Here is a 26686-nt window from a genome sequence, read left to right on the forward strand (position 1 = left end):
CTATACGAGCAAACAAATCAGTAAGCAATGGCAATGGGTATTGATACTTAACAGTGATCTTATTCAGAAGCCGATAATCAATACATGGTCTCAAAGAGCCGTCTTTTTTTGAGACAAAGAAAAACCCAGCTCCCAAGGGAGAAGAAGATGGACGAATATGTCCCTTTTCCAAAGACTCCTTTATATATTCCCGCATAGCAGCATGTTCCGGCACAGACAAATTAAACAAACGACCCTTTGGATATTTACAACCCGGTATCAAATCTATGGCACAATCGCACTCACGGTGCGGAGGTAACGACCCAAGCTTGGGTTCGTCAAAGACGTCTTGATAATCAGAGAGGAACTCAGGGACTTCAGAGGGAATGGACGACGAAATAGAAACCAAAGGTACGTCCCCATGAATACCCTTACATCCCCAGCTCAACACAGACATAGCTCTCCAGTCCAAGACTGGGTTGTGAGACTGCAACCATGGCAATCCCAGTACCAAATCGTCATGTAAATTATACAGCACCAGGAAACGAATAATCTCCTGGTGATCCGGATTGATACGCATGGTTACTTGTGTCCAGTATTGTGGTTTATTATTAGCCAATGGGGTGGAGTCAATCCCCTTCAGAGGAATAAGAGTCTCCAAAGGCTCTAAATCAAAACCACAACGATTGGCAAAGGACCAATCCATAAGACTCAGAGCGGCGCCAGAGTCAACATAGGCGTCCGTGGCAATGGATGACAAAGAGCAAATCAGGGTTACAGACAAAATAAACTTAGACTGAATGGTGCCAATGGAAACAGACTTATCAAGCTTCTTTGTACGCCTAGAGCATGCCGATATAACATGAGTAGAATCCCCACAATAGAAACACAATCCATTCTTCCGTCTAAAATTCTGTCGCTCGCTCCTGGACAGAATTCTATCACACTGCATACTTTCTGGCGTCTTTTCCATAGACACCGCCAGATGGTGCATCGGTTTGCGCTCCCGCAGACGCCTATCAATCTGAATAGCCATTGTCATGGACTCATTCAGACCTGCAGGCAAAGGGAACCCCACCATAACATCCTTAACGGCATCAGAGAGACCTTCTCTGAAAGTTGCCGCCAAGGCGCACTCATTCCACTGAGTAAGCACAGACCATTTACGGAATTTTTGGCAGAAAACTTCAGCTTCGTCTTGCCCCTGAGATAGTGCCATCAAAGTTTTTTCTGCCTGAAGTTCCAAATGAGGTTCCTCATAAAGCAAGCCCAAGGCCAGAAAAAACGCATCCACATCGCGTAACGCAGGATCCCCTGCTGGCAATGAGAAGGCCCAATCTTGAGGGTCACCCCTGAGCAAGGAAATCACAATCCTAACCTGCTGAGCAGGGTCTCCAGCTGAACGAGACTTCAGGGACAAATAAAGCTTACAATTATTTCGGAAATTCTGGAAGCTAGCTCTATTCCCTGTGAAGAACTCCGGCAAAGGAATTCTCGGCTCAGATACCGGAGCATGTACTACAAAATCTTGTAAATTTTGTACTTTCGTGATGAGATTATTCAAACCCGCAGTTACACTCTGGAGATCCATTATTGTCAGGTGCACACAGAGCATACAGAGATTAGGAGGAGAGAGAGAAAAAAGACTGCAGCAAGGCAGACTGGAGGAAAAAAAAAAAAAAAAAAAAAATTCCAGCAGACTTCTTATAACTCTCCTTTCTCAACCTGGGTCTTTAACACTTTAGTGGCCGGTCAAACTGTCATGATCTCTGCAGGCAGAGATCATAGCAAGCCTATAGAGGGACAAGCTCTCGGAAGATGGAACTATACTGACCATGAACTAAGCCTGCCGCGCAACTAGAAATAGCCAGGTAGCATTTCCTATTTATCGCTAGATGCCCAGCTCTGGCCTAAGACCTAAATAGCTAGCAGAGGGAAATATAAGACCTGGCTCACCTCTAGAGAAATATTCCAAAGAAGACAGTAGCCCCCCACATATAATGACGGTGAGTTCAGATGAAACAACAAACGCAGCAGGAAAATAGTCTTAGCAAATTTGAGGTCCGCTTACTAGATAGCAGAAGACAGATAGTATACTTTCATGGTCAGCAGAAAAATACTAACAAAACACCATCCAGAGATTACCTTAAACTCTGGCATTAACTCATAACGCCAGAGTAGCAATCCCTGATCGACGAGAGCTTTCCAGACACAGTAACAAAACTTCAGCTGCGAACTGGAACAAATAGGCAAAACAAAACATGGACAAAAGTCCAACTTATCAGTAGTTGTCTAGAAGCAGGAACAAGCACTGAGAGGCATCAGATAACATTGTTGACCGGCAAGAAACCACCAGAGAAATGAGCTTAAATAGCGACACCCACTACTGATGGAATCAGGTGAAACAGGAAAGAGGATGACAAGTCCAATTCCACAAGCGGCCACCGGGGGAGCCCAGAATCCAAATTCACAACAGAGAACATAATGTCCGAGCACGCCAGAGATACTCGGATAACACCCGAGCATGCTCAGATAGGACGTTATCCCAGCACATTCGCTCATCACTAGTCCTGACATTAAAGGGCCACTGTCACCCCCCTCCAGCCGTTATAAACTAAAAGAGCCACCTTGTGCATCAGTAATGCTGCATTCTAACAAAGTGGCTCTTTTAGTTTTAGGTGCATGTATTACCAAAATAAAGGGTTTTATATTTTCGCCAAAATACCTGTCTTTCGCCATGGAGGCAGGTCCTCACCCCCCCTGCTTGTAACGCCACATTGCCGTCACTCAAATGTTCAGGGGTGCCGGGCACCGCCCCCTCAGCGCTGTTTACCCATGAAATCCGGCGCCTGCGCTGTGTATCGCTGTTTGGTGCAGTGCGGCCACCCACCTTGGTAATCCCAGCCCCGCAGTGTGTTATGCATTATGCAGAGTGCGGGGCTGGGATTCACAAGCAGGGCGGCCGCACAGGCGCAGTCTGCAAGCCTGGCTGTGACGTCAGACGGCCAGAGCTCTCTGCGCCTGCACCAAACAGCGAAAGGTATTTTGGCGAAAATATAAAACCCTTTATTTTGGTAATACATGCACCTAAAACTAAAAGAGCCACCTCGTTAGAATGCAGCATTACTGCTGCACAAGGTGGCTCTTTTAGTTTATAACGGCTGGAGGGGGGTGACAGTGGCCCTTTAAGGGCTCGCTCATAGAAGGCTATAACACGGCTTAGTGCTATGTGATGTTTTATCAGATAACATGCGGCCCAATGTTATACTATGGGACAGTGCAGAAATGCGATTATTTTCAAATACATTCAAGCCTATGAGTGTGCGTGAAACATCAGTCTGTATTCGCATGTCTTCCCAGTGCAGTCCGATGTATGCGCACAAAGACAATGGAAAAATTAAGTTTTCCGTCCTTTCCACACCTGTGCTGCTATTCTATCACGTGAGAGAATCAGATCACAGTAAGGCCACACTCGGACCAGACTCTGACAGAGCACAGTGTATAATCGCCCAATTCTCTCACGAGAGAATATACAGCAGTGTGAACGAGCCCTATCAGTGCGCTCCAGTGGCCAGCAGTGAGCCCCAGTGGCGGGCAGTGAGTACCGGTGGCCAGCAGTGAGCCCCGTGGCCGGCAGTGAGCCCCAGTGGCCAGCAGTGAGCTCCAGTGGCCAGCAGTGGATACCGGTGGCCAGCAGTGAGCCCCGGTGGCCGGCAGTGAGCTCCTGACAATAAGACAAATTCACACATCAGTAATTTTCATCAGTATTTCAATACCAAAACCAGGAGTGTCCTCAAAACACAGAAGAGGTGTCAATCTTCCAATTACAGTTTTTCACTGTGAATTCCACTCGTGGTTGTGACAAACACTGATGCAAAATAGCGATGTGTGAATGAGGCCTAAGGCTATGTGCACACATTGCGGATTAACTGCGGATTTGCAGCGTTTTTTTTTCCGCGCAGAAACGCTTCAGATCCGCAAAGTGATTTACAGTACAATGAAAATCAATAGGAGAAAAAAAATACTTTGCTAATGGTGCGAAAAACTCCGCATGGAAAACGCAGCGGATTGAAAGAAGGAGCATGTCACTTCCTTTGTGCGGATCTGCAGCGTTTCTGCACCTTTCCATTATAGAAATCCACAGGGGTAAAAACGCATGAAATCAGCACAAACTCCGCAAGAAAAATGCATCAAATCTGCACCTGCGTTTTCTGCCAAGAGATGCAGATTTTGTGCAGAAAATTCTGCACCCAAATCTGCAAAGTGTGCACATAGCCTAAGGCTGCCGTCACACTAGCAGTATTTGGTCAGTATTTTACATCAGTATTTGTAAGCCAAAACCAGGAGTGGAACAATTAGGCCACGTTCACACTCTGCGGCCTGCTCTGCGGGTTTATCCCGCAGCGGAATTGATAAATCTGCAGGGCAAAACCGCTGCGGTTATCCCTGCAGATTTACCGCAGTTTGTTCCGCGGTTTCTGCTGCGGGATTACTCCTGTACTATTGATGCTGCATATGCAGCAATATGCAGCATCAATAGTAATCATAAAAACAATAAAAATTGATTATGCTCACCCCCTCTGATGTCCAGATCTCCTCGGCGCTGCACACGGCGCTCCGGTTCCAAAGATGCTGTGCCGAGAAGGACCTTCGTGACGTCACGGTCATGTGACCGCGGCGTCATCACGGTCATGTGACCGCGACGTCACCACAGTTCCTGCTCGGCACAGCAAACCTGAGACCGGACGGCCGCGGGCAGCGCTGAGAGGTGAGTATAGCATTATTTTTTATTTTAATTCTTTTTTTTTTACACTATTTATGGTTCCCAGGGCCTGGAGGAGAGTCTCCTCTCCTCCACCCCGGGTACCACCTGCACATTATCCGCTTACTTCCCGCAACGTGGGCACAGCCCCAAGCGGGAAGTAAGCGGATCAATGCATTTCTATGGGTGCAGAATCGCTGCGATTCTGCACAAAGAAGTGACATGCTGCGGGTTTTAAACCGCTGCGTTTCTGCGTGGTTTTTCCTGCAGCATGTGCACTGCGGTTTGCGGTTTCCATAGGGGTTTACATGTTAATGTAAACGCAATGGAAACTGCTGCGGACCCGCAGCATCAAAATCGCCTCGGATCCGCGGTAAAAACCGCGAAGTGTGAACATGGCCTTAGAGGAAAAGTATAATAGAAACATGTCACCACTTCTGTATTTATCACCCACTCCTGGTTTTGGCTTATAAATACTGATGTAAAATACTGACCAAATACTGCTAGTGTGACGGCAGCCTAATAGTGAGCTCCAATGGCCAGCAATGAACTCCTGGGAGTAATAGAGAGCTCCAGTACCCGGCAATGAGCTCCTCTGGCCAGCATTGGGCTTGTGTGAGTAAGACCTCATCAGAGTTTGATTCGAGTATGGTATGACGGTCATCCGATTTTCTTGCACATGTAGAAATTTAAAAAAAAAAAATCTCTTCCTTCTCCATTCTGACAGTTTGTGAAAATCGCATGAGATCCGAGTGCAGACCGACTTTTTCACGGCCCCACTGACTGACCTGCAATGCTGATTTTGATCTGACCCTCAGATCAAAATAGGACGTCTCCGACATCTTCCGCAGGCCACTCAGTCCAAGGACAAAATTGGACATGTGTATGGCCCCATAGATTATCACAGGTAAAAGTGCTGTCCGTGGATTGCAATCATACCCAAAAATATGTTACCTGAATGAGGCCTAAGGCCATGTTCACCCGTTGAGTATTTGGTCAGTATTTTACATCAGTATTTGTAAGCCAAAACCAGGAGTGGGTGATAAATACAGAAGTGGTGCATATGTTTCTATTATACTTTTCCTCTGACTGTTCCTCTCTTGGTTTTCACTTACAAATACTGATGCAAAATACTGACCAAATACTGCTAGTGTGAAAGTGGCCTTATAGTGAGCACCAGTGGCCGGCAGTGAGCGCCAGTGGCTGGCCTTGAGTACCAGTGGCCAGCAGTTAGTACCAGTGGCCTGCCTTGACCTCCAGTGTCCGGTAGTGAGCACCAGTGGCTGGCAGTGAGCGCCAGTGGCTGGCCTTGAGTGCCAGTGGCCAGCAGTGAGTACCAGTGGCCTGCCTTGACCTCCAGTGTCCGGTAGTGAGCACCAGTGGCCTGCCTTGAGCTCCAGTGGCTGGCAGTGAGTCCAAGTGGGTGACAGTGAGCCCTAGTGGCCTGCCTTCTGCTCCAGTGGCCTGCCTTGAGCTCCAGTGGCCGGCAGTGAGCGCCAGTGGAGGGCCTTGAGTACCAGTGGCCAGCAGTACCAGTGGCCTGCCTTGAGCTCCAGTGTCTGGCAGTGAGCACCAGTGGCCTGCCTTGAGCACCAGTGGCTGTCAGTGAGCCCAAGTGGCTGTCAGTGAGCTCCAGTGGCCGGCAGTGAGCTCCAATGGCCGGCAGTGAGCTCCAGTGGCCGGCAGTGAACCCCAGTGGCCGGCAGTGACCTCCAGTGGCCAGCAGTGAGCTCCAGTGGCTAGCAGTGAGCACCAGTGGCCAGCAGTGACCTCCAGTGAGCCCCAGTGGCCTGCAGTGAACCCCAGTGGCCTGCAGTGAACCCCAGTGACCAGCAGTGAGCCCCGGTGGCCAGCAGTGAGCTCCGGTGGCCGGCAGTGAGCTCCGGTGGCCGGCAGTGAGCTCCGGTGGCCTGCAGTGAGCTCCGGTGGCCTGCAGTGAGCTCCGGTGGCCAGCAGTGAGCCCCAGTGGCCTGCAGTGAACCCCAGTGGCCTGCAGTGAACCCCAGTGGCCAGCAGTGAGCCCCAGTGGCCGGCAGTGAGCTCTTGGCAGGGCTGAGCCTCCTCACACTTAGCAGGGCTCCTGTTGCCTTGGTTCCTCTCCTCAGAGCAGGACGTAACTAAACTCCAGCAGGGCTGAGCTCATTGTTTGAGTTTGCAGGGAAAACTGAAACCTCTTTCCGCCTCTCCCTCCTCCTCCTCCTCCTAAGAAAAAGGGGGGAGACTTGGCAACGAGAAAAGGATGTGAAAATATGGCGAAGTTTTCCTGGGAAATGCTCAGTGCGGACCGTTACTTGTAATAGGAGAGGAGAGGCTGCCTCAGCACAAGAGCTTCTCCGTTCCTGCCATGGCTTTCCCTGTCAGCACTGCCACTGCTGTGTGAGGAACAATGGAGCAACAGGCAATGAAGAGGAGAGACAGGGTACGAGGCAAAACTTCTTTGTTGACTTTGTCATTAACCCCTGTGATGCTCCCTCATGCAGGCACCATTGTTATTATGGGATGTGTTGGGGATGTGCTGCCTGCCATTGTATCAGATGTGCAGTGTTTTATGGGGGTCACTGTACACCTTTGTGTCCTGCCCTGCAGACAATACAACTTCTTGTAACTATTTCATTGCTGGCTTCTCTCCTGTTCTCCTCAATGTGTAATCCTGCGCAGGATGCTAAGGGTTAACTCTCTGGGGGTCTGCAATGAAGTAGTAAGACCTGAGCTGACACCTCCTGACACTGGGCTGACTCCTGAGGTCAGGGGATGTCAGAGTAGTAGTAAAGTGGAGGGAAGGGCAGCACGGTTATTTGGGCACATGTGGGGTAATAGTGGGTACTCAGGGTTTGGCGGTGTGCACATGTGGCTGGTTTGTAAAACTATCGTTATATGTTGCGGTATCATCTCCAGATGTGGTGTTTTTACGGCAGAAATACAATATATGCACAAATAACGAGTATTCAGTATTTTCTGTACGTCCCATTCATTATATCGCACTTTTTCCATTACAGATAGTGAAGGGACGAGCAGCATGTTAAATAGGAAATCTATAGAACAAGTGGGGTCGCGGGGAAGGGGCATAGATGCAAGAAACAAAGGTGGAGTGACGGCCATTGATGAGCATGAAGGATGGGTTATGGAGAGTGGAGGGTCATGGATGGATAGGAGGGTAGCACTGGGGGCTTCGTCCTTTCATTAGGCCCCGTCACTGTGTGCGGCTGTCAGAAATGAGCCATGCTGCCATATCACCAATGACATGTCAGATTTTAAGAGGGAAATCCAATAATTTGTGGTGTAGTTATGAAATCAGCGGCTTTTTTCCAGAAGTAAAGGATCCATAAGTCGTTAAATTGTACATTTCGTTGACCTATAGTTTAATAAGAGAATGAATAAATAATGATATGAAAATTGAAATACTAAATATATAGTCACTAAATGGAACCTATAGAGTCCAGCAATAGGTTGAGACTCATCTGAATAAACCATGAACCAATGGCACATAGAGACTGTGACAATAATAATAACTGTACAACAATAATAGAACAGAATACAATAATATATGACAATGTTTTCATATTCTGTATTTCGGATGAACCTCGATTATTCAAGTCTTTGTATGTTCAAAAAAAAAAAATCAGATCTCATACAGATCAATATACCGTATATATAACATCAGATTTGCATGTAAATATTGGCTGTATTAATATTGGAAACTGTTTATGTCCATTAGGTTATATATGCAATTTGTCTCTTCAGAGAGGATGAGGACTTGAACTCTAGTGCCGCCTATTGGACCTAGCTTAATCAGATCTCACACTTTGCACTGACGAGGGGCAATACTCCGAAACACCATGTCTACAAATTGAGATTCTGATTTGGATTTTATCCTAAGTCATATTACAAGGGTCGTCAAGGGGTCGATAATGACTTTAGCACTAGAGATTAAGTCCTCTTCCTCTCTGAATAGACAATTTGCATATTTACTTTCCCAGACTAGCACGTAAGGTGTTTAAGTCTCCTCATAGTGGCGTGCCATACCTGGCATGTCACTCTCCACAAGGAGAAACGTTACCCCATAGATTCTAGTCTTAAGGCCCCGTCTCACATAGCGATTTACCAACGATCACGACCAGCGATGCGACCTGGCCGTGATCGTTGGTAAGTCGCTGTGTGGTCGCTGGGGAGCTGTCACACAGACAGCTCTCTCCAGCGACCAACGATCAGGGGAACGACTTCGGCATCGTTGAAACTGTCTTCAACGATGCCGAAGTCCCCCTGCAGCACCCGGGTAACCAGGGTAAACATCGGGTTACTAAGCGCAGGGCCGCGCTTAGTAACCCGATGTTTACCCTGGTTACCAAAAAAAACAAACAGTACATACTCGCCTTTCGGTGTCCCTTGCCGTCTGCTTCCTGCTCTGACTGAGCCGCCGTACAGTGAGAGCAGAGTGCAGCAGTGACGTCACCGCTGTGCTGTGCTCTCACTTTCCGGCCGGCAGTCAGTCAGAGCAGGAAGCAGACGGCAAGGGACCTGACGGACATCAGATGGTGAGTATGTACTGTTTGTTTTTTTTTACATTTACGCTGGTAACCAGGGTAAACATCGGGTTACTAAGCGCGGCCCTGCGCTTAGTAACCCGATGTTTACCCTGGTTACCAGTGAAGACATCGCTGGATCGGTGTCACACACACCGATTCAATGATGTCAGCGGGACCTCAACGACCAAAAAAAGGTCCAGGCCATTCCGACACGACCAGCGATCTCACAGCAGGGGCCTGATCGCTGGTACGTGTCACACATAGCGAGATCGCTACTGAGGTCGCTGTTGCGTCACAAAACTTGTGACTCAGCAGCGATCTCGCTATGTGAGACGGGGCCTTTAGCCTCTCACCTAGCCAAGCCAGACCTCATACTTTGTACTGACAATGGTCAATACCCCGAAACACTGTGTCTACAAAGTGAGATTTTATGGGTATGTGTCCACGATAGGTAAACACTGTGGGTTGGATGCAGCATACTTGGTGCAATGTCCAGCTGTTACAGCATAGTGGATGGGATTTCAAGAAATCTGATGCCCATTATGCATCCAGAGATACCCGTGGATCACCCCGGAGATGGATATGCAGTGCGTTATTCCACATTGCAGCATGTCAACTTCTCTTGCGGAGATCCTAGTCTCCGCAAGAGAAATTTCATCCATACAATGTATTGGACGCCGTGAATCTGCACGGTTCAGTGAACACACGCGGATTCACATGCGTTCAATAGACAGCAGCGCTCTGGACGCAGCTAACATGTGCTGCATTCAAAGCGGTCACTGAGGGGTAAAAAGACCGGACTAGGCCTCATGCAGACGTCCATTTTTTCCTGGTGCATGATAAAAAAAAATACAGACGGACGTCCATCAGAATGCTGGATTAAATTTTCATCAGTGTTTGGTCAGTGTTTTTATTATCAGTGTTTCATCAGTTTTTCTCATAAGTGGGAAAAAAAAACTTTACCATAGAAGTTTAGCAAGCTTTTCCTAGCAGTCAGTGAAAAACAGGTACTCAGAGAACATTAAGGGTATGTGTCCACGTTCAGGAAATGCTGAGTTTTTGATGCAACGTGGAGCAGCATGCATAAAAAACGCAGCGTCCAGATGTTACAGCATAGTGGAGGGGATTTCATGAAATCCTGTCTCCACTATGCAGTAAAAGACGCATGCGGCACACCTGAGAAAACTCACATGCGGCGCGGCTTTTAAGAACGCAGCATGTCCTTACATTGCAGAAAAAACTCAAGGACAACGCAGGTGACCTGCCAGTGACCTCAGGTGCAGATTTGGTCAGGATTTTACCTACATAAAATCCTGACGAAATCCTGAAGCAATCCTGAACTTGGATCCTGAAGCAATCCTGAACTTGGACACATACCCTAAGGGTATGTGTCCACGTTCAGGTTTGCTTCAGGCTTTGGTCAGGATTTTATGCAAGTAAAATCCTGACCAAAACTGCACCTGAGGTCACTGGCAGGTCACCTGCGGTGTGCCTGCGTGTTTTGCTCATTGTAGCAACATGCTGCGTTTTGAAAAAACGCACCGCATGTGCGTTTTCGCGGCAAAAACGCATGCGTTTTTTAACGCATAGTGGAGTCGGGATTTCATGAAATCCCCTCCACTATGCTGTAACATCTGGACGCTGCGTTTTTGACGCTGTGGAAAAACGCAGCGTCAAAAATGCAGCGTTTCCTGAACGTGGAAACATACCCTTAGGGTATGTGTCCACATTCAGGATTGCATCAGGATTTGGTCAGGATTTTTCATCAGTATTTGTAAGCCAAAACCAGGAGTGGAACAATTAGAGGAAAAGTATAGCAGAAACATATGCTCCACTTTTGCATTTATCACCCACTCCTGGTTTTGGCTTACAAATACTGATGAAAAATCCTGACCAAATCCTGATGCAATCCTGAATGTGGACACATACCCTAAGGCTATGTCTCCACGTTCAGGATGGCCGGCGGTATCGCCGCAGCGGCGAAGCCCCGCCCCCTTTCTGGGACGCGATCATGCCGGATGTGTTAACTCTTCACATCCGGGATGATCGCTCTGTCCCATAGGGCCCTGTGATATGCCTTGCGGGGACGCTGCGTCCCCGCAAGGTGTACGGACATGCTGCGATCTGAAAAGACGCGCAGCATGTCCGGAGTCGCAGGGCCGCCGCGTGCGGGTTTCCACGCATAGTGGACACGGGATTTCATAAAATCCCCTCCACTATGCTGGAACATCTGGACGCTGCTTGTTTGACGCTGCAGCTCTGCGCAGCGTCAAACAAGCAGCGTTTCCTGACCGTGGAAACATACCCTAAGGCTGCGTGTCCACGCTCAGGATGGCCGGCGGTATCGCCGCAGCGGCGAAGCCGCTCGGTGCTAAGCCCCGCCCCCTTTCTGGGACGCGATCATGCCGGATGTGTACTGTACACATCCGGGATCATCGCACCCCTCGCCATAGGGCCCTGTGATATTACCTGCGGCGACGCAGCGTCGCCGCAGGTAGCACGGACATGCTGCGATCTGAAAAGACGCGCAGCATGTCCGGAGTCGCAGGGCCGCCGCGTGCGGGTTTCCACGCATAGTGGACACGGGATTTCAAAAAATCCCCTCCACTATGCTGGAACATCTGGACGCTGCGTGTTTGACGCTGCAGCGTCAATCACGCAGCGTTTACTTACCGTGGACACTCACCCTAAGGGTATGTGTCCACGTTCAGGAAACGCTGCGTTTTTGACGCAGCGCTGAGCCGCAGCATCAAAAACGCAGCGTCCAGATGTTACAGCATAGTGGAGGGGATTTAATGAAATCCCGTCTCCACTGTGCATTAAAAAACGCATGCGTTTTTCCCACAAAAACGCACATGCGTTGCATTTTTTCAGAACGCAGCATGTTGCTACAATGAGCAAAACACGCAGGAACACCGCAGGTGATCTGCCAGTGACCTCAGGTGCATTTTTGGTCAGGATTTTACCTGCATAAAATCCTGACCAAAGCCTGAAGCAATCCTGACCGTGGACACATACCCTAAGGGTATGTGTCCACGTTCAGGAAACGCTGAGTTTTTGACGCAGCGTTGAGCAGCATGCATAAAAAACGCAGCGTCCAGATATTACAGCATAGTGGAGGGGATTTCATGAAATCCTGTCTCCACTATGCAGTAAAAGACGCATGCGGCACACCCGAGAAAACTCACATGCGGCGCGGCTTTTAAGAACGCAGCATGTCCTTACATTGCAGAAATAATTCAAGGACAACGCAGGTGACCTGCCAGTGAACTCAGGTGCAGATTTGGTCAGGATTTTACCTGCATAAAATCCTGACCAAATCCTGAAGCAATCCTGAACGTGGACACTGAACGTGGACACATACCCTTAGGGTATGTTTCCACCTTCAGGATGGCCGGCGGTTTGGACGGAGCGGCAAACCCGCTCCGCCCTAAGCTCCGCCCCCTTATGTGACGCGGTGATGCCGGATGTGTTCATTGCACACATCCGGCATCATCGCACCCCTCGGTGCGCAGTGCGGTGGCGCAGTGTCGCCGCAAGGTACACGGACATGCTGCGTTCTATAAAAGACGCACCGCATGTCCGGAATCGCAGGGCCGCCGGATGCGTGTTACCACGCATAATGGAGACGGGATTTCATAAAATCCCCTCCACTATGCTGTAACATCTGGACGCTGCGGGTTTGACGCTGCCGCTCTGCACAGCGTCAAACACGCAGCGTTTCCTGCACGTGGAAACATACCCTTAGGCTACGTTCACTGTTTTGCCATGTTTTTTTCTGCAGTCAAATCCTGCTCTCTTGGCAGTAAAAATCAAGGCTGTGTAGTCGGTAAGCCAATCCTCCGACTCCTCAATTTCCATGACTCCGACTCCACCAAAATGGGCTCCGACTCCACAAATCCAACTCCAGAGCCCTGGTAAAAATGCTGCATTCAAAGCGCTGATTTTTCTGTATATTTGCTGCAATTTTTGGTGCGGATTACATGTGTGATTTGTTGACAGTACATGTTTAATAAAGTTAAATTTATTTACCAAAAATGCAGCAAATAATCTGCTACAAAAACGCCGTAAAACTTGTTTGCTACATTGTATCTGTTTTTTCTTCCTTCTCATTGCTTTCTATGTGAGAATAAAGCTGCAAAAACATTTAAAGAATTGACTTGCTGCAGATTTCAAAACTGCTGCATGTAGGGTACCAGAACTGTATCTGAACTTGAACCAGAACCCGAACCCCCATTGAAAACAATGAGGACCAGAACTTTTGATCTGAAAAATTCTCTCTCTGTGCCTCTCTCTCCTCCCAGACTTCCTCCCGAACTCCAAACATTGCAGTGGACTAACAGGAAAAGTCTGTGTTCGGCGATTAGCACTGCACACTCACTGTTCGGTACAAACCCCGATCTTTTGAGTTCGGGTTCGCTCATCTCTAGCTGCATACATTTGAAAAGGTGAAATCTGTAGTAAAAATTTGTAGCCTAAGGCCGGCCTCACACTTGGCGTAAGACAATACGCCACGTATTATACGTCCGTACTACGGCCGTAATACGGAGAAATGTTCCCAAAATAGTGATCCGTAGTCAGGGTGTGTCAGCGTATTTTGCGCATGGCATCCTCCGTATGTAATCCGTATGGCATCCGTACTGCGAGATTTTCGCGCAGGCTTGCAAAACCGACATCTAATGGATTTATGTGCTCAAATGTTCGGGAAAACATATATACAGTATATATATATATATATATATATATATATATATATATATATATATATATATATATGTCATTGAGACACACATATATATATTCTGTATTTATATTTCATTCAGCGCGATATCTGTGAAAAGCCGGTAATTCAATTGCCGGCTTTTCATTTCTCCTGCACAAACCCGACAGGATATGAGACATGGTTTTCATACAGTAAACCATCTCATATCCCCTTTTTTTTTGCATATTCCACACTACTAATGTTAGTAGTGTGTATGTGCAAAATTTCAGCGCTGTAGCTGCTGAAATAAAGGGTTAAATGGCGGAAAAAATTGGCGTGGGCTCCCGCGCAATTTTCTCCGCCAGAGCGGTAAAGCCAGTGACTGACGGCAGATATTAATAGCCAGGAGAGGGTCCATGGTTATTGGCCCCCCCGTGGCTAAAAACATCTGCCCCCAGCCACCCCAGAAAAGGCACATCTGGAAGATGCGCCTATTCTGGCACTTGGCCACTCTCTTCCCACTCCCTGTAGCGGTGGGATATGGGGTAATGAAGGGTTAATGCCACCTTGCTATTGTAAGGTGACATTAAGCCAGATTAATAATGGAGAGGCGTCAATTATGACACCTATCCATTATTAATCCAATTGTTGGAAAGGGTTAAAAAACACACACACACATGATTTAAAAGTAGTTTAATGAAATAAACACAGCGGTTGTTGTAATAATTTATTGTTCTCTCAATCCATCAGGAACACTCTCGCTTGGCAGAATAATAAACGCACAAGATACATACCTTCTGGTGAACTGTCTCGTCCCACGAAGTAATCCATCTGAAGGGGTTAACTAATATTACAGGCAGGAGCCCTGCTAAATGCAGCGGTGCTCGTGCTTGTAATTCCCCGGCGAATGAATGAAATGTAGGTCAATGACCTACATTTCCTTCAGTCGCGGTGATGCGCCCCCTGGTGGATGTCCTCATATGACCTGGAGCGTGGGAAAAAGTTCCCAGGCTGCAGTTCATGAGAACATCCACCAGAGGGCACCTCACCGCGACTCAATGTAAGTACAGATCCTGCTTTCCTTTCAGCACCCGGGGATTACAGGCACGAGCGAGTGGTTTATCGCAGCTCGTGCCTGTAATATTAGTTAACCCCTTCAGATGGATTACTTCGTGGGACGTGACAGGTCATCTGAAGGTATGTATCTTGTGCGTTTATTATTTTTCCAAGCGAGGGTGTTCCTGATGGATTGAGAGAACAATAAATTATTACAACAACCGCTGTGTTTATTTCATTAAACTACTTTTAAATCATGTGTGTGTGTGTTTTTTAACCCTTTCCAACAATTGGATTAATAATGGATAGGTGTCATAATTGACGCCTCTCCATTATTAATCTGGCTTAATGCCACCTTACAATAGCAAGGTGGCATTAACCCTTCATTACCCCATATCCCACCGCTACAGGGAGTGGGAAGAGAGTGGCCAAGTGCCAGAATAGGCGCATCTTCCAGATGTGCCTTTTCTGGGGTGGCTGGGGGCAGATGTTTTTAGCCACGGGGGGGCCAATAACCATGGACCCTCTCCTGGCTATTAATATCTGCCCTCAGTCACTGGCTTTACCATTCTGGCGGAGAAAATTGCGCGGGAGCCCACGCCAATTTTTTCAGCCATTTAACCCTTTATTTCAGCAGCTACAGCGCTGAAATTTTGCACATACACACTACTAACATTAGTAGTGTGGAATATGCAAAAAAAAGGGGATATGAGATGGTTTACTGTATGTAAACCATGTCTCATATCCTGTCGGGTTTGTGCAGGAGAAATGAAAAGCCGGCAATTGAATTACCGACTTTTCACTAACACCGCTGCGTATTTCTCGCAAGTCACACTGCAGGTCCGTGTGGAATCCGTATTTTTCTCGCCTCCATAGACTTTCATTAGCGATTTTTTTGCGCAATACGCTGACAAACGCAGCATGCTGCGATTTTGTACGGCCGTAGAAAGCCGTATAATACTGAAACGTAATATACGGCTAATAGGAGCAGCCCCATTGAGAATAATTGTGCCGTTTATTTTGCGAGTTTTACGGACGTAATTTCTGCGCTCTTATGTCCGTAAAACTCGCTAGTGTGAGGCCGGCCTAAGGCATTGCTCACTGACCAATGTTTCTCTATGGGGCATGCTGCGTTTGTCAGCGTATTGCACAAAAAATCCGCCAATGAAAGTCTATGGGGGCGAGAAAAATACGGATTACACACGGGCCATCAGTGTGACTTGCGAGAAATACGCAGCAGTGTTCTATAGAAAAGCCAGTAATTCAGCGCTGTGTACAGTAAAATCACACTGACCGGTTAGAATAGACTAGATAGAATAAATGTCTACACACAGTATAGGGATATATATATATATATTACATATATATTACAGAGCTGGATAGCAGAAAAGGCGATAATTCAATTGCCGGCTTTTGGTATCTCCTTATCAAACCTGACAGGATATAAAACATGCAGTAAACCATTTCATATCCCTTATTTTTTTTACATATTCCTCACTACTAATGTTAAAAGTGTCTGTGTGCAAAATTTGGGAACTCTAGGTGTTAAAATAAAGGGTTAAATCACGGAAAAAACTGGCGTGTGCTCCCGCGCAATTTTCTCTGCCAGAGTGGGAAAGCCAGTGACTGAGGGCAGATATTAATAGCCTAGAGAGAGACCATGGTTATTGGGCCCCCCCTGGCTAAAAACATCTGCCCCCAGCCACCCCAGAAAAGGTGCATCTGTAAGATGCGCCTATTCTGGCACTTAGCCTCTCTCTTCCCACTCCCCTGCAGGGGTGGGATATGGGGTAATAAAGGGTTAATGTCACCTTGCTAATGTAAGGTGACATTAAGCCTGGTTAATAATGGAGAGGTGTCAATAAGACAACTATCCATTATTAATCCAATAGTATAAATGGTTAAAAAAAACACACACGCTAGGAAAAAAGTATTTTAATGAAATAAATACGCATGGTGTTGTAATAACTTTATTATACACTCAATCCAAATGACGACCCTTGTCTTCTGAAAAAAAGTTAAAATAAAAAAACAATACTATCCCATACCTGTCCGCTGTACAGTCATGTCCCATGATGTAAATCCATCTGAAGGGGTTAAATAATTCTACAACCAGGAGCTCTGCTAATGCAGCTGCCCCGGCTGTAAAAACTGGGGATTGAATGGGAAGCAGGGGAATGTAGCTACCTAGACTTGCGGTGCTGCGCCCCCTGCTGGCATAACCTCATATGAACTCTAGCGTGGGAATTTTTCAGAATATTTTCTCACGCTAGAGCTCATATGAGTTTATGCCACCAGGGGGTGCAGCACCACAAGTCTAAGTAGCTATGTTCCCCTGCATTCCATTCATTCCCCAGTTTTTACAGCCAGGGGCAGCTTACATATGCAACGGGGCGCCCCATGCCACCTTGCGCATAGACAGAGCATTATGAGGATGGAGAAAATTTTGAGGTGGGCAAAGTACTGACTGGCGTACGTGCTTATACGTTTTGGAAATACAGGCTTTGTTAAATCAATATAATTGCGAAATTAATAAGTAGTAGATTAAAAACTCATTAGAGGTCTATATAGAAATTTGTACTCATTTGGATACAGTATTTGCCATCTTCGTTTATTTTTGTAGAAAACTATTTTTCAATGGATGACTTTGTAGCACATGCAGTATGCTATATTCTTTTTTTAGATGAGCAACATTATGGATAATATGAGAAAATTGTTATAGGTAGAAATTGCAAAAGATTGTTATATTTTCTACATGTAGGCAACATTCGCACCATGTGTATTTGGTGAGGTTTTTATGTTGCAGATTTAATCAGCATTTCTGCACCTATTAAGTAAATTAGTTTATTTGCTTTTTTTCATTACGTTTTTAAGTTCTGTGGTTTTTTTTTATCACATTTTTGTTGCTTTGGTTTCCAATTCATTTTGGTATGTCATGTTTTAAAGGGAACCTGTCACCCCAAAAATCGTATATGAGATAAGGCCACCGGCATCAGGGGCTTATCTACAGCATTCTGCTGTAGATAAGCCCCCGATGTAACCTGAAAGGTAAGAAAAGCAAGTTAGACTATACTCACCCAGGGGCGGTCCCGGCCTCCTATCTTCATGCAATGACGTCCTCTTCTTGTTTTCCTGCCGCGGCTCCGGCGTAGGCGTACTTTGTCTGCCCTGTTGAGGCCTCTCACCTTTTTCCCAGCGCCTGCGTACTGCAGTACTTTGCTTTACCCTCACCAGGGCAGACAAAGTACGCCTGCGCCGGAGCCGCAGCAGGAAGACAAGAAGAGGACGTCATCTGATGAAGATATGAGGCGCTTGACCGGACCGCGATGCCCATCGGACCGGACCGGTACCGCCCCTTGGTGGGTATAATATAACCTATTTTTCTTACCTTTCAGGATACATCGGGGGCTTATCTACAGCATTACAGAATGCTGTAGATAAGCCCCTGATGCCGGTGGCCTTAGCTCATATACGATTTTTGGGGTGACAGGTTCCCCTTAAATTAATCTGCTTTGTTTTCGACATTTCTTGGTATTTGGCTTTGAGAAATCATGATACAGTCATGTGTGGATTACATGTTGTTGTTTTGCACATTTTTGCAAAGGAAACTCATTAATTTTTTACCTGTGGATTTTATGCATCTATATGGAAAATATGCGCAGAAACTCCGCGTACTCCAAGAAAGAGTGACATGCTGCAGATTTGAAAGATACAGGGCAGATCAGTTTACGTAATGGAAGAAAACAAAAATCACATATTTTGCTGGAACTGTGAGACACTGCGGTTCTTGAGCGACAAAATTTGCTGTGTTAGAAACTTACCAAAAAAACTAATTGTGGGAACTTAATTTTAGCGTTTACTTTACTTTAGAGAAATACAAAAGTAAAGAAAATTGTCACAGCCCTGATATCATCCTTTCTTTAATCCTCTTCTGTTTCAAATTGTAGTTCAAAGGGTAAAAATGAATAAAAAATGTCTTCCATATGCTGGTTCTTCATTCTTCTGGAGGCATTATTGTATTCCTCCCTGTGGAATATACAGCACATATATGTTTAGGGCCCTATTCAGCTTGAGCAATTACCTATATCTCTTCCTAAACATATAAATCCTCTTTCTCCAGTGAATGGCTTGGTGAAGCCCTTGTATCTAACCTGCTGCACTCTGGTACACTCTCTGAATTCCAATGTCCTCTTTTTGTCCACTCCAAAATACACCAGCTCTGCATTTTCTAGAGGAAATCCGTGTGTTGTTCTGTTGGAGATGACAACAAGGGGCCCAGTTTGTGAATCAATGCTTGTGATACAACCTTAGGCCACGTTCACACACAGGTTCAGTATTTGGTCAGTATTTTACCTCAGTATTTGTAAGCCAAAATCAGGAGAGGAACAATCAGAGGAAAAGTATAATAGAAACACGTCACCATTCCAGTATTTATCACCCACTCCTGGTTTTGGCTTACACACACCGAGGTAAAATGCTGACCAAATGCTGAATGTGTGAATGTGGCCTTACAATAAGAATACGTCCTGCACCAACAGTCTGTGAACCACCTATCTGCTTTTTATGACCCAACTCTAAAACTGCCACAAATGGAGGAGGGAGCCTGTATTTCAGTAATTTGTTTAGTAAACCTGTTATCTGTGGTTTAGAGTGCATTGATGCAGAACAGCCACTTGCATATTGCTCATTTTGTATGGTCATTATGAATGTACTAGATGGTAGCCCGATTCTAACGCATTGGGTATTCTAGCATATGTAGTTTATTTATGAAGATTTTAGAATAATACATTGAATACACAGGATTCGCCTGTCGCTGATTGTTTGCGGCCGGCCACGTAGTATATAGCACAGCCACGTAGTATAGCACAGCCACGTAGTACATAGCACAGCCACGTAGTATATTGCACAGCCACGTAGTATATAGCACAGCCACGTAGTATATAGTACAGCCATGTAGTATATAGCACAGCCCACGGAGTATATAGCACAGCCCACGGAGTATATAGCACAGCCACGTAGTATATAACACAGCCCACGGAGTATATACAGTCATATGAAAAAGTTTGGGCACCCCTATTAATCTTAAGCTTAATGTTTTATAAATATTGTTTTTTTTTTGCAACAGCTATTTCAGTTTCATATATCTAATAACTGTTGGACACAGTAATGTTTCTGCCTTGAAATGAGGTTTATTGTACTATCAGAAAATGTGCAATCTGCATTCAAACAAAATTTGACAGGTGCATAAGTATGGGCACCCTTATCATTTTCTTGTTTTAAATACTCCTACCTACTTTTTACTGACTTACTAAAGCACTTTTTTTGGTTTTGTAACCTCATTGAGTTTTGAACTTCATAGCCAGGTGTATGCAATCATGAGAAAAGCTACGTAAAGTGGCCACTTGCAAGTTGTTCTCCTGTTTGAATCTCCTCTGAAGAGTGGCATCATGGGCTCCTCAAAACAACTGTCAAATGATCTGAAAACAAAGATTATTCAACATAGTTGTTCAGGGGAAGGATACAAAAAGCTGACTCAGAGATTTAACCTGTCAATTTCCACTGTGAGGAACATAGTAAAGAAATGGAAGAACACAGGTACAGTTCTTGTTAAGGCCAGAAGTGGCAGGCCAAGAAAAACATCAGAAAGGCAGAGAAGAAGAATGGTGAGATCAGTCAAGGACAATCCTCAGACCACCTCCAGAGAGCTGCAGCATCAACATGCTGCAGATGATGTCACTGTGCATCGGTCAACTATACAACGCACTGTGTTTTTTTGCCGCCATGCATAACGCCTTTTTGTATGGCCAAACAACTCAATCTTGGTTTCATCAGTCCACAGGACCTTCTTCCAAAAAGAAATTGGCTTCTCCAAATGTGCTTTTGCATACCTCAGCCGACTCTGTTTGTGGCGTGCTTGCAGAAACGGCTTCTTTCGCATCACTCTCCCATACAGCTTCTCCTTGTGCAAAGTGCGTTGTATAGTTGACCGATGCACAGTGACACCATCTGAAGCAAGTTGATGCTGCAGCTCTCTGGAGGTGGCCTGAGGATTGTCCTTGACTGATCTCACCATTCTTCTTCTCTGCCTTTCTGATGTTTTTCTGGGCCTGCCACTTCTGGCCTTAACAAGAACTGTACCTGTGTTCTTCCATTTCCTTACTATGTTCCTCACAGTGGAAATTGACAGGTTAAATCTCTGAGACAGCTTTTTGTATCCTTCCCCTGAACAACTATGTTGAATAATCCTTGTTTTCAGATCATTTGACAGTTGTTTTGAGGAGCCCATGATGCCACTCTTCAGAGGAGATTCAAACAGGAGAACAACTTGCAAGTGGCCACTTTAAGTAGCTTTTCTCATGATTGCATACACCTAGTTATGAAGTTCAAAGCTCAATGAGGTTACAAACCAAAAAAAGTGCTTTAGTAAGTCAGTAAAAAGTAGGTAGGAGTATTTAAACCAAGAAAATGATAAGGGTGCCCATACTTATGCACCTGTCAAATTTTGTTTGAAAGCAGATTGCACATTTTCTGTTAGTACAATAAACCTAATTTCAAGGCAGAAACATTACTGTGTCCAACAGTTATTAGATATATGAAACTGAAATAGCTGTTGCAAAAAAAAAACATTTTTATAAAACATTAAGCTTAAGATTAATAGGGGTGCCCAAACTTTTTCATATGACTGTAGCACAGCCACGTAGTATATAGCACAGCCACATAGTATATTGAACAGCCACGCAGTATATTGCACAGTCCGCGTAGTATATTGCACAGTCCGCGTAGTATATTGCACAGCCACGTAGTATATAGCACAGCCCACGGAGTATATAGCACAGCCACGTAGTATATAACACAGCCCACGGAGTATATAGCACAGCCACGTAGTATATAGCACAGCCGCATAGTATATTGCACAGCCACGCAGTATATTGCACAGCGCACGTAGTATATTGCACAGCCCACGTAGTATATTGCACAGCCACGTAGTATATTGCACAGCCACGTAGTATATTGCACAGCCCACGTAGTATATTGCACAGTCTGCGTAGTATATTGCACAGCCACGTAGTATATAGCACAGCCACGTAGGATATTGCACAGCCACGTAGTATATTGCACAGCCACGTAGTATATTGCACAGCCCACGTAGTATATTGCACAGCCCACGTAGTGTATAGCAATGTGGGCATCATATCCCTGTTAACAAAAAAAGAATTAAAATAAAAAATAGTTATATACTCACCTTCCGTTGGCCCCCGGATCCAGGCGAAGCGCTCCGGTCCCAAGAGTGCATTGCGGTCTCGCGAGATGATGAAGTACCGGTCTCGCGAGACCGCTACTTCATCATCTCGTGAGGTCGCAATGCATGGAGCGGTCACTGGAGCGTCGCGAGGAGCAGGAAAGGCCTGGTCTGGATCTGAGGGGCCGACGGACGGTGAGTATATATGGTAACTATTTTTTACTTTTTTTATTATTTTTAACATTATATCTTTTTACTATTGATGCCGCATAGGCAGCATCAATAGTAAAAAGTTGGTCACACAGGGTTAATAGCAGCGTTAACGGAGTGCGTTACACCGCGGCATAACGCGGTCTGTTAACGCTCCCATTAACCCTGTGTGAGCGCTGACTGCGGGGAGTTAGGAGCGGCCATTTTGCCGCCGGACTGTGCCCGTCGCTGATTGGTCGTGACTGTTTTGCCGCGACCAATCAGCGACTTGGGATTTCCATTACAGACCGACAGACAGAAAGACGGAAGTGACCCATAGACATATAGTAGATTATTTTATTCATTTATAGGTTTCTGTGCAAAGTAAAGATAGATTTAAGGCAACGCTGAATGGAAATAACAGTTGTAGTTTTGGCTTCTGTTTCACACAATGCAATTTTTATTTGTTGTGTTAAAAAGTGCAGCCCACTAATAAAGCATAAAAAAGAAAATACCGTATTACTCATTATATATCTGCTCCATATACTCAGAATGCTTGGCTTAGCCATTGGAAGTGCAGCAGGCCAGATCCTTCTCTCCCTGACATCATCTGTTGGGGGACAGTCAGGAGGCCGACATACACATTAGACAGCCAGCCATTTCTGCCAATATGGGCGGCTTCTATCCATTTTTGGGATCATTTATTTTTTCACGTACAAGAGAAATGGACTAATTTATCCTGATCAGCCTTTGATCAGAGTGTGATCCAGGTGTCATCCGTTTTTCTCATACGTGGAGACAAAAAACAGTTTCTGACAGTCTGTGAAAATCTGACCACAATCAGATGTCATCCAAGTGTGGTCTAATTTTTTTTCAAGGAACCATTTACTTGCATCGCCGACTTTGATCCAAATCTTGGATCAGAATGGGACATGTCCCTGCAATTTTCCCCGAAACATGGGAATGGCCCCATACACTATGACAGGTACGATAACAGTCGTACATGAAAATCGGACGTCTGAATGAGCTCTTAGTGTAATGTGTATGAGGGCCTGAAAAGTTATGCTCAGATGCTTTATTTAGGGGAACCTCAAAGCAAATGCTCCTTCTGAGTGGATGCCAGCGGTCCTCAGGTTTAAGAGCCGCACGTATTTAGCTCTACATGCCCTAATATGGCATATTTTACATAATGTCTACATCAGAATTGCTAAGTTTATTTTTAATTTCTCAGTTGGAGCCACTGCTGTAACCTGATTTTATAATTTCCTTAAAATGTAGAAACCTTATTTTGACATCTCTCTTAAATAACATGTAGACTTGCTCATGCTTGTGCTATTTTCAGCTATTTTTCAATTACATAGTTACATAGTTACATAGTTATTAAGGTTGAAGGAAGACTTTAAGTCCATCTAGTTAAACCCATAGCCTAACCTAACATGCCCTAACATGTTGATCCAGGGGAAGGCAAAAAAAAACGCATGTGGCAAAGAGTAAGCTCCACATTGGGGAAAAAAATTCCTTCCCGACCCCACATACGGCAATCAGACTAGTTCCCTGGATCAACACTCTAACAAGGAATCTAGTATATATAACCTGTAACATTATACTTTTTAAGAAAGGTATCCAGTCCCCTCTTAAATTTAAGTAATGAATCACTCATTACAACATCATACGGCAGAGAGTTCCATAGTCTCACTGCTCTTACAGTAAAGAATCCGCGTCTGTTATTATGCTTAAACCTTCTTTCCTCCAGACGTAGAGGACGCCCCCTTGTCCCTGTCTCAGGTCTATGATTAAAAAGATCATCAGAAAGGTCTTTGTACTGTCCCCTCATATTTATACATTAACATAAGATCACCCCTTAGTCTTCGTTTTTCCAAACTAAACAGCCCCAAGTGTAATAACCTATCTTGGTTTTGCAGACCCCCCAGTCCTCTAATAACCTTGGTCGCTCTTCTCTGCACCCGCTCCAGTTCAGCTATGTCTTTCTTATACACCGGAGACCAGAACTGTGCACAGTATTCTAAGTGTGGTCGAACTAGTGACTTGTATAGAGGTAAAATTATGTTCTCCTCATGAGCATCTATGCCTCTTTTAATACATCCCATTATTTTAATTGCCTTTGTAGCAGCTGCCTGACACTGGCCACTGAATATGAGTTTGTCATCCACCCATACACCCAGGTCTTTTTCATTGACGGTTTTGCCCAGAGTTTTAGAATTAAGCACATAGTTATACATCTTATTACTTCTACCCAAGTGCATGACCTTACATTTATCCCCATTAAAGCTCATTTGCCATTTATCAGCCCAAGCTTCTAGTTTACATAAATCATCCTGTAATATAAAATTGTCCTCCTCTGTATTGATTACCCTGCAGAGTTTAGTGTCATCTGCAAATATTGAAATTCTACTCTGAATGTCCCCTACAAGGTCATTAATAAATATGTTAAAAAGAAGAGGGCCCAATACTGACCCCTGTGGTACCCCACTGCTAACCGTGACCCAGTCCGAGTGTGCTCCATTAATAACCACCCTTTGTTTCCTATCCCTGAGCCAGCTCTCAACCCACTTACACATATTTTCCCCTATCCCCATTATTCTCATTTTATGTATCAACCTTTTGTGTGGCACCGTATCAAAAGCTTTTGAGAAGTCCATATACACTACATCTGCTGGGTTCCCTTTGTCCAGTCCAGAACTTACCTCTTCATAGAAGCTGATCAAATTAGTCTGACATGAATGGTCCCTAGTAAACCCGTGCTGATACTGGGTCATGAGGTTATTCCTCTTCAGATACTCCAGTATAGCATCCCTTAGAATGCCTCCAGGATTTTACCCCCAGTAGAGGTTAAGCTTACTGGCCTATAATTTCCGAGTTCAGTTTTTGTCCCCTTTTTGAATATTGGCACCACATTTGCTATACGCCAGTCCTGTGGTACAGACCCTGTTATTATGGACTCTTTAAAGATTAAAAATAATGGTCTATCAATGACTGTACTTAATTCCTGCAGTACTCGGGGGTGTATCCCATCCGGGCCCGGAGATTTGTCAATTTTAGTGATTTTTAGACGCCGCCGTACTTCCTGCTGGGTTAAGCAGGTGACACTTAATGGGGAATTTTTGTTATCACTGATCATATTGGCTGCCATGGGATTTTGTTGTGTAAATACTGATGAAAAGAAGTCATTTAGCATATTGGCTTTTTCTTCATCCTCATCCACCATTTCACCCAGACTATTTTTAAGGGGGCCAACACTTTCATTTATTCTTTAGTCTTTTTTTCTTACACTAAAGCCAAAATGGGAAGTTAGAGGTAAAAGTATGTGAAATGTTGTAATATGCAAATAATAACAAAGAGGTGTTGCGGCTGCATTATAAAAATGTAGATAGTGATCATATTGCACTTAGGTCCCTGGGGTCCAACTACAAGCAAATTTGTTAAAGTGGGTTTTGCCATGAAGAAAGTGCATTTTAATCAGATCTTGGAATAATAATCTTGGAATAATAATAATCCATAATTGGATTTTTTTAATTTCCCTGTGCTGAGATATAAATGTGCCCCTGCTGTGTACTGTGCAATGGCCGTGTCTGACAGTGCAGGAATATGGTCTGATCATTCCACAGCTCCTGGGCAGGGAAGGAAACAAAAAGTAGACAGATATTATTACCTCATGGAATCGTAAAGAATTCTTTCTTTGAGGTAAAATAGTTTTTAAAAACAGGCAGAGAAATGCTTTATCTCACAAAAAGAATCAGCTGTGATCCCACGCTGTCCTGTCTGTAGACTCTTTTGCTTCCTCCCTGCCCAGGAGCTGTGGTATGATCAGATCATGTTCTGCACAGTCAGACACGGCCATTACACAGTACACATCAGGGGCACATGTACAGTATAAGATTATCTCAGCACAGGGACATTTTCTTTATAACATCCAATTGTGGAAATTGTTATTCCAAGATATATTGATTAAAATCAACTTTAAAATTAACTTTGTTCATGGGAAAACCTGTTTAAGTTTCAAGACTTGGTTGGCAGTAGCGCTGTGCACACAGGAATGTGCCCCTTTATCTTCGCAATTACTGGGGGTTTTCATTTATTGACTAATTAGTGATGTCACATCCTAATATGCTATGCTTTCCTTAGGTGGGAAAATAGATATTATAACATTCTTAGAATGGAGATAATCATGAAAATGTAAGCTCTGCTGGAAATATATTTTTGGTTGTGAGGCCCAA

At 45.1% G+C, this 26686-nt stretch overlaps 1 protein-coding gene across 2 annotated transcripts in view; it reads left to right on the forward strand.

Annotated features, from left to right (window-relative positions):
- Positions 1–6847: 6847 nt before the first annotated feature.
- The window catches only part of TTC28 (tetratricopeptide repeat domain 28), an 806054-nt gene continuing 786215 nt past the window's right edge, over positions 6848–26686 (forward strand). For both annotated transcript variants that reach the window (XM_077295116.1, XM_077295125.1), the window contains exon 1: positions 6848–7160. In XM_077295116.1, coding sequence (XP_077151231.1) covers positions 7128–7160 — 33 coding nt within the window. In that variant the 5' untranslated portion in view covers positions 6848–7127. The remainder of the gene's footprint in view (positions 7161–26686) is intronic.

The sequence above is a fragment of the Ranitomeya variabilis genome, chromosome 1 (genome assembly GCF_051348905.1).
Source record: "Ranitomeya variabilis isolate aRanVar5 chromosome 1, aRanVar5.hap1, whole genome shotgun sequence".
NCBI lineage: Eukaryota > Metazoa > Chordata > Amphibia > Anura > Dendrobatidae > Ranitomeya > Ranitomeya variabilis.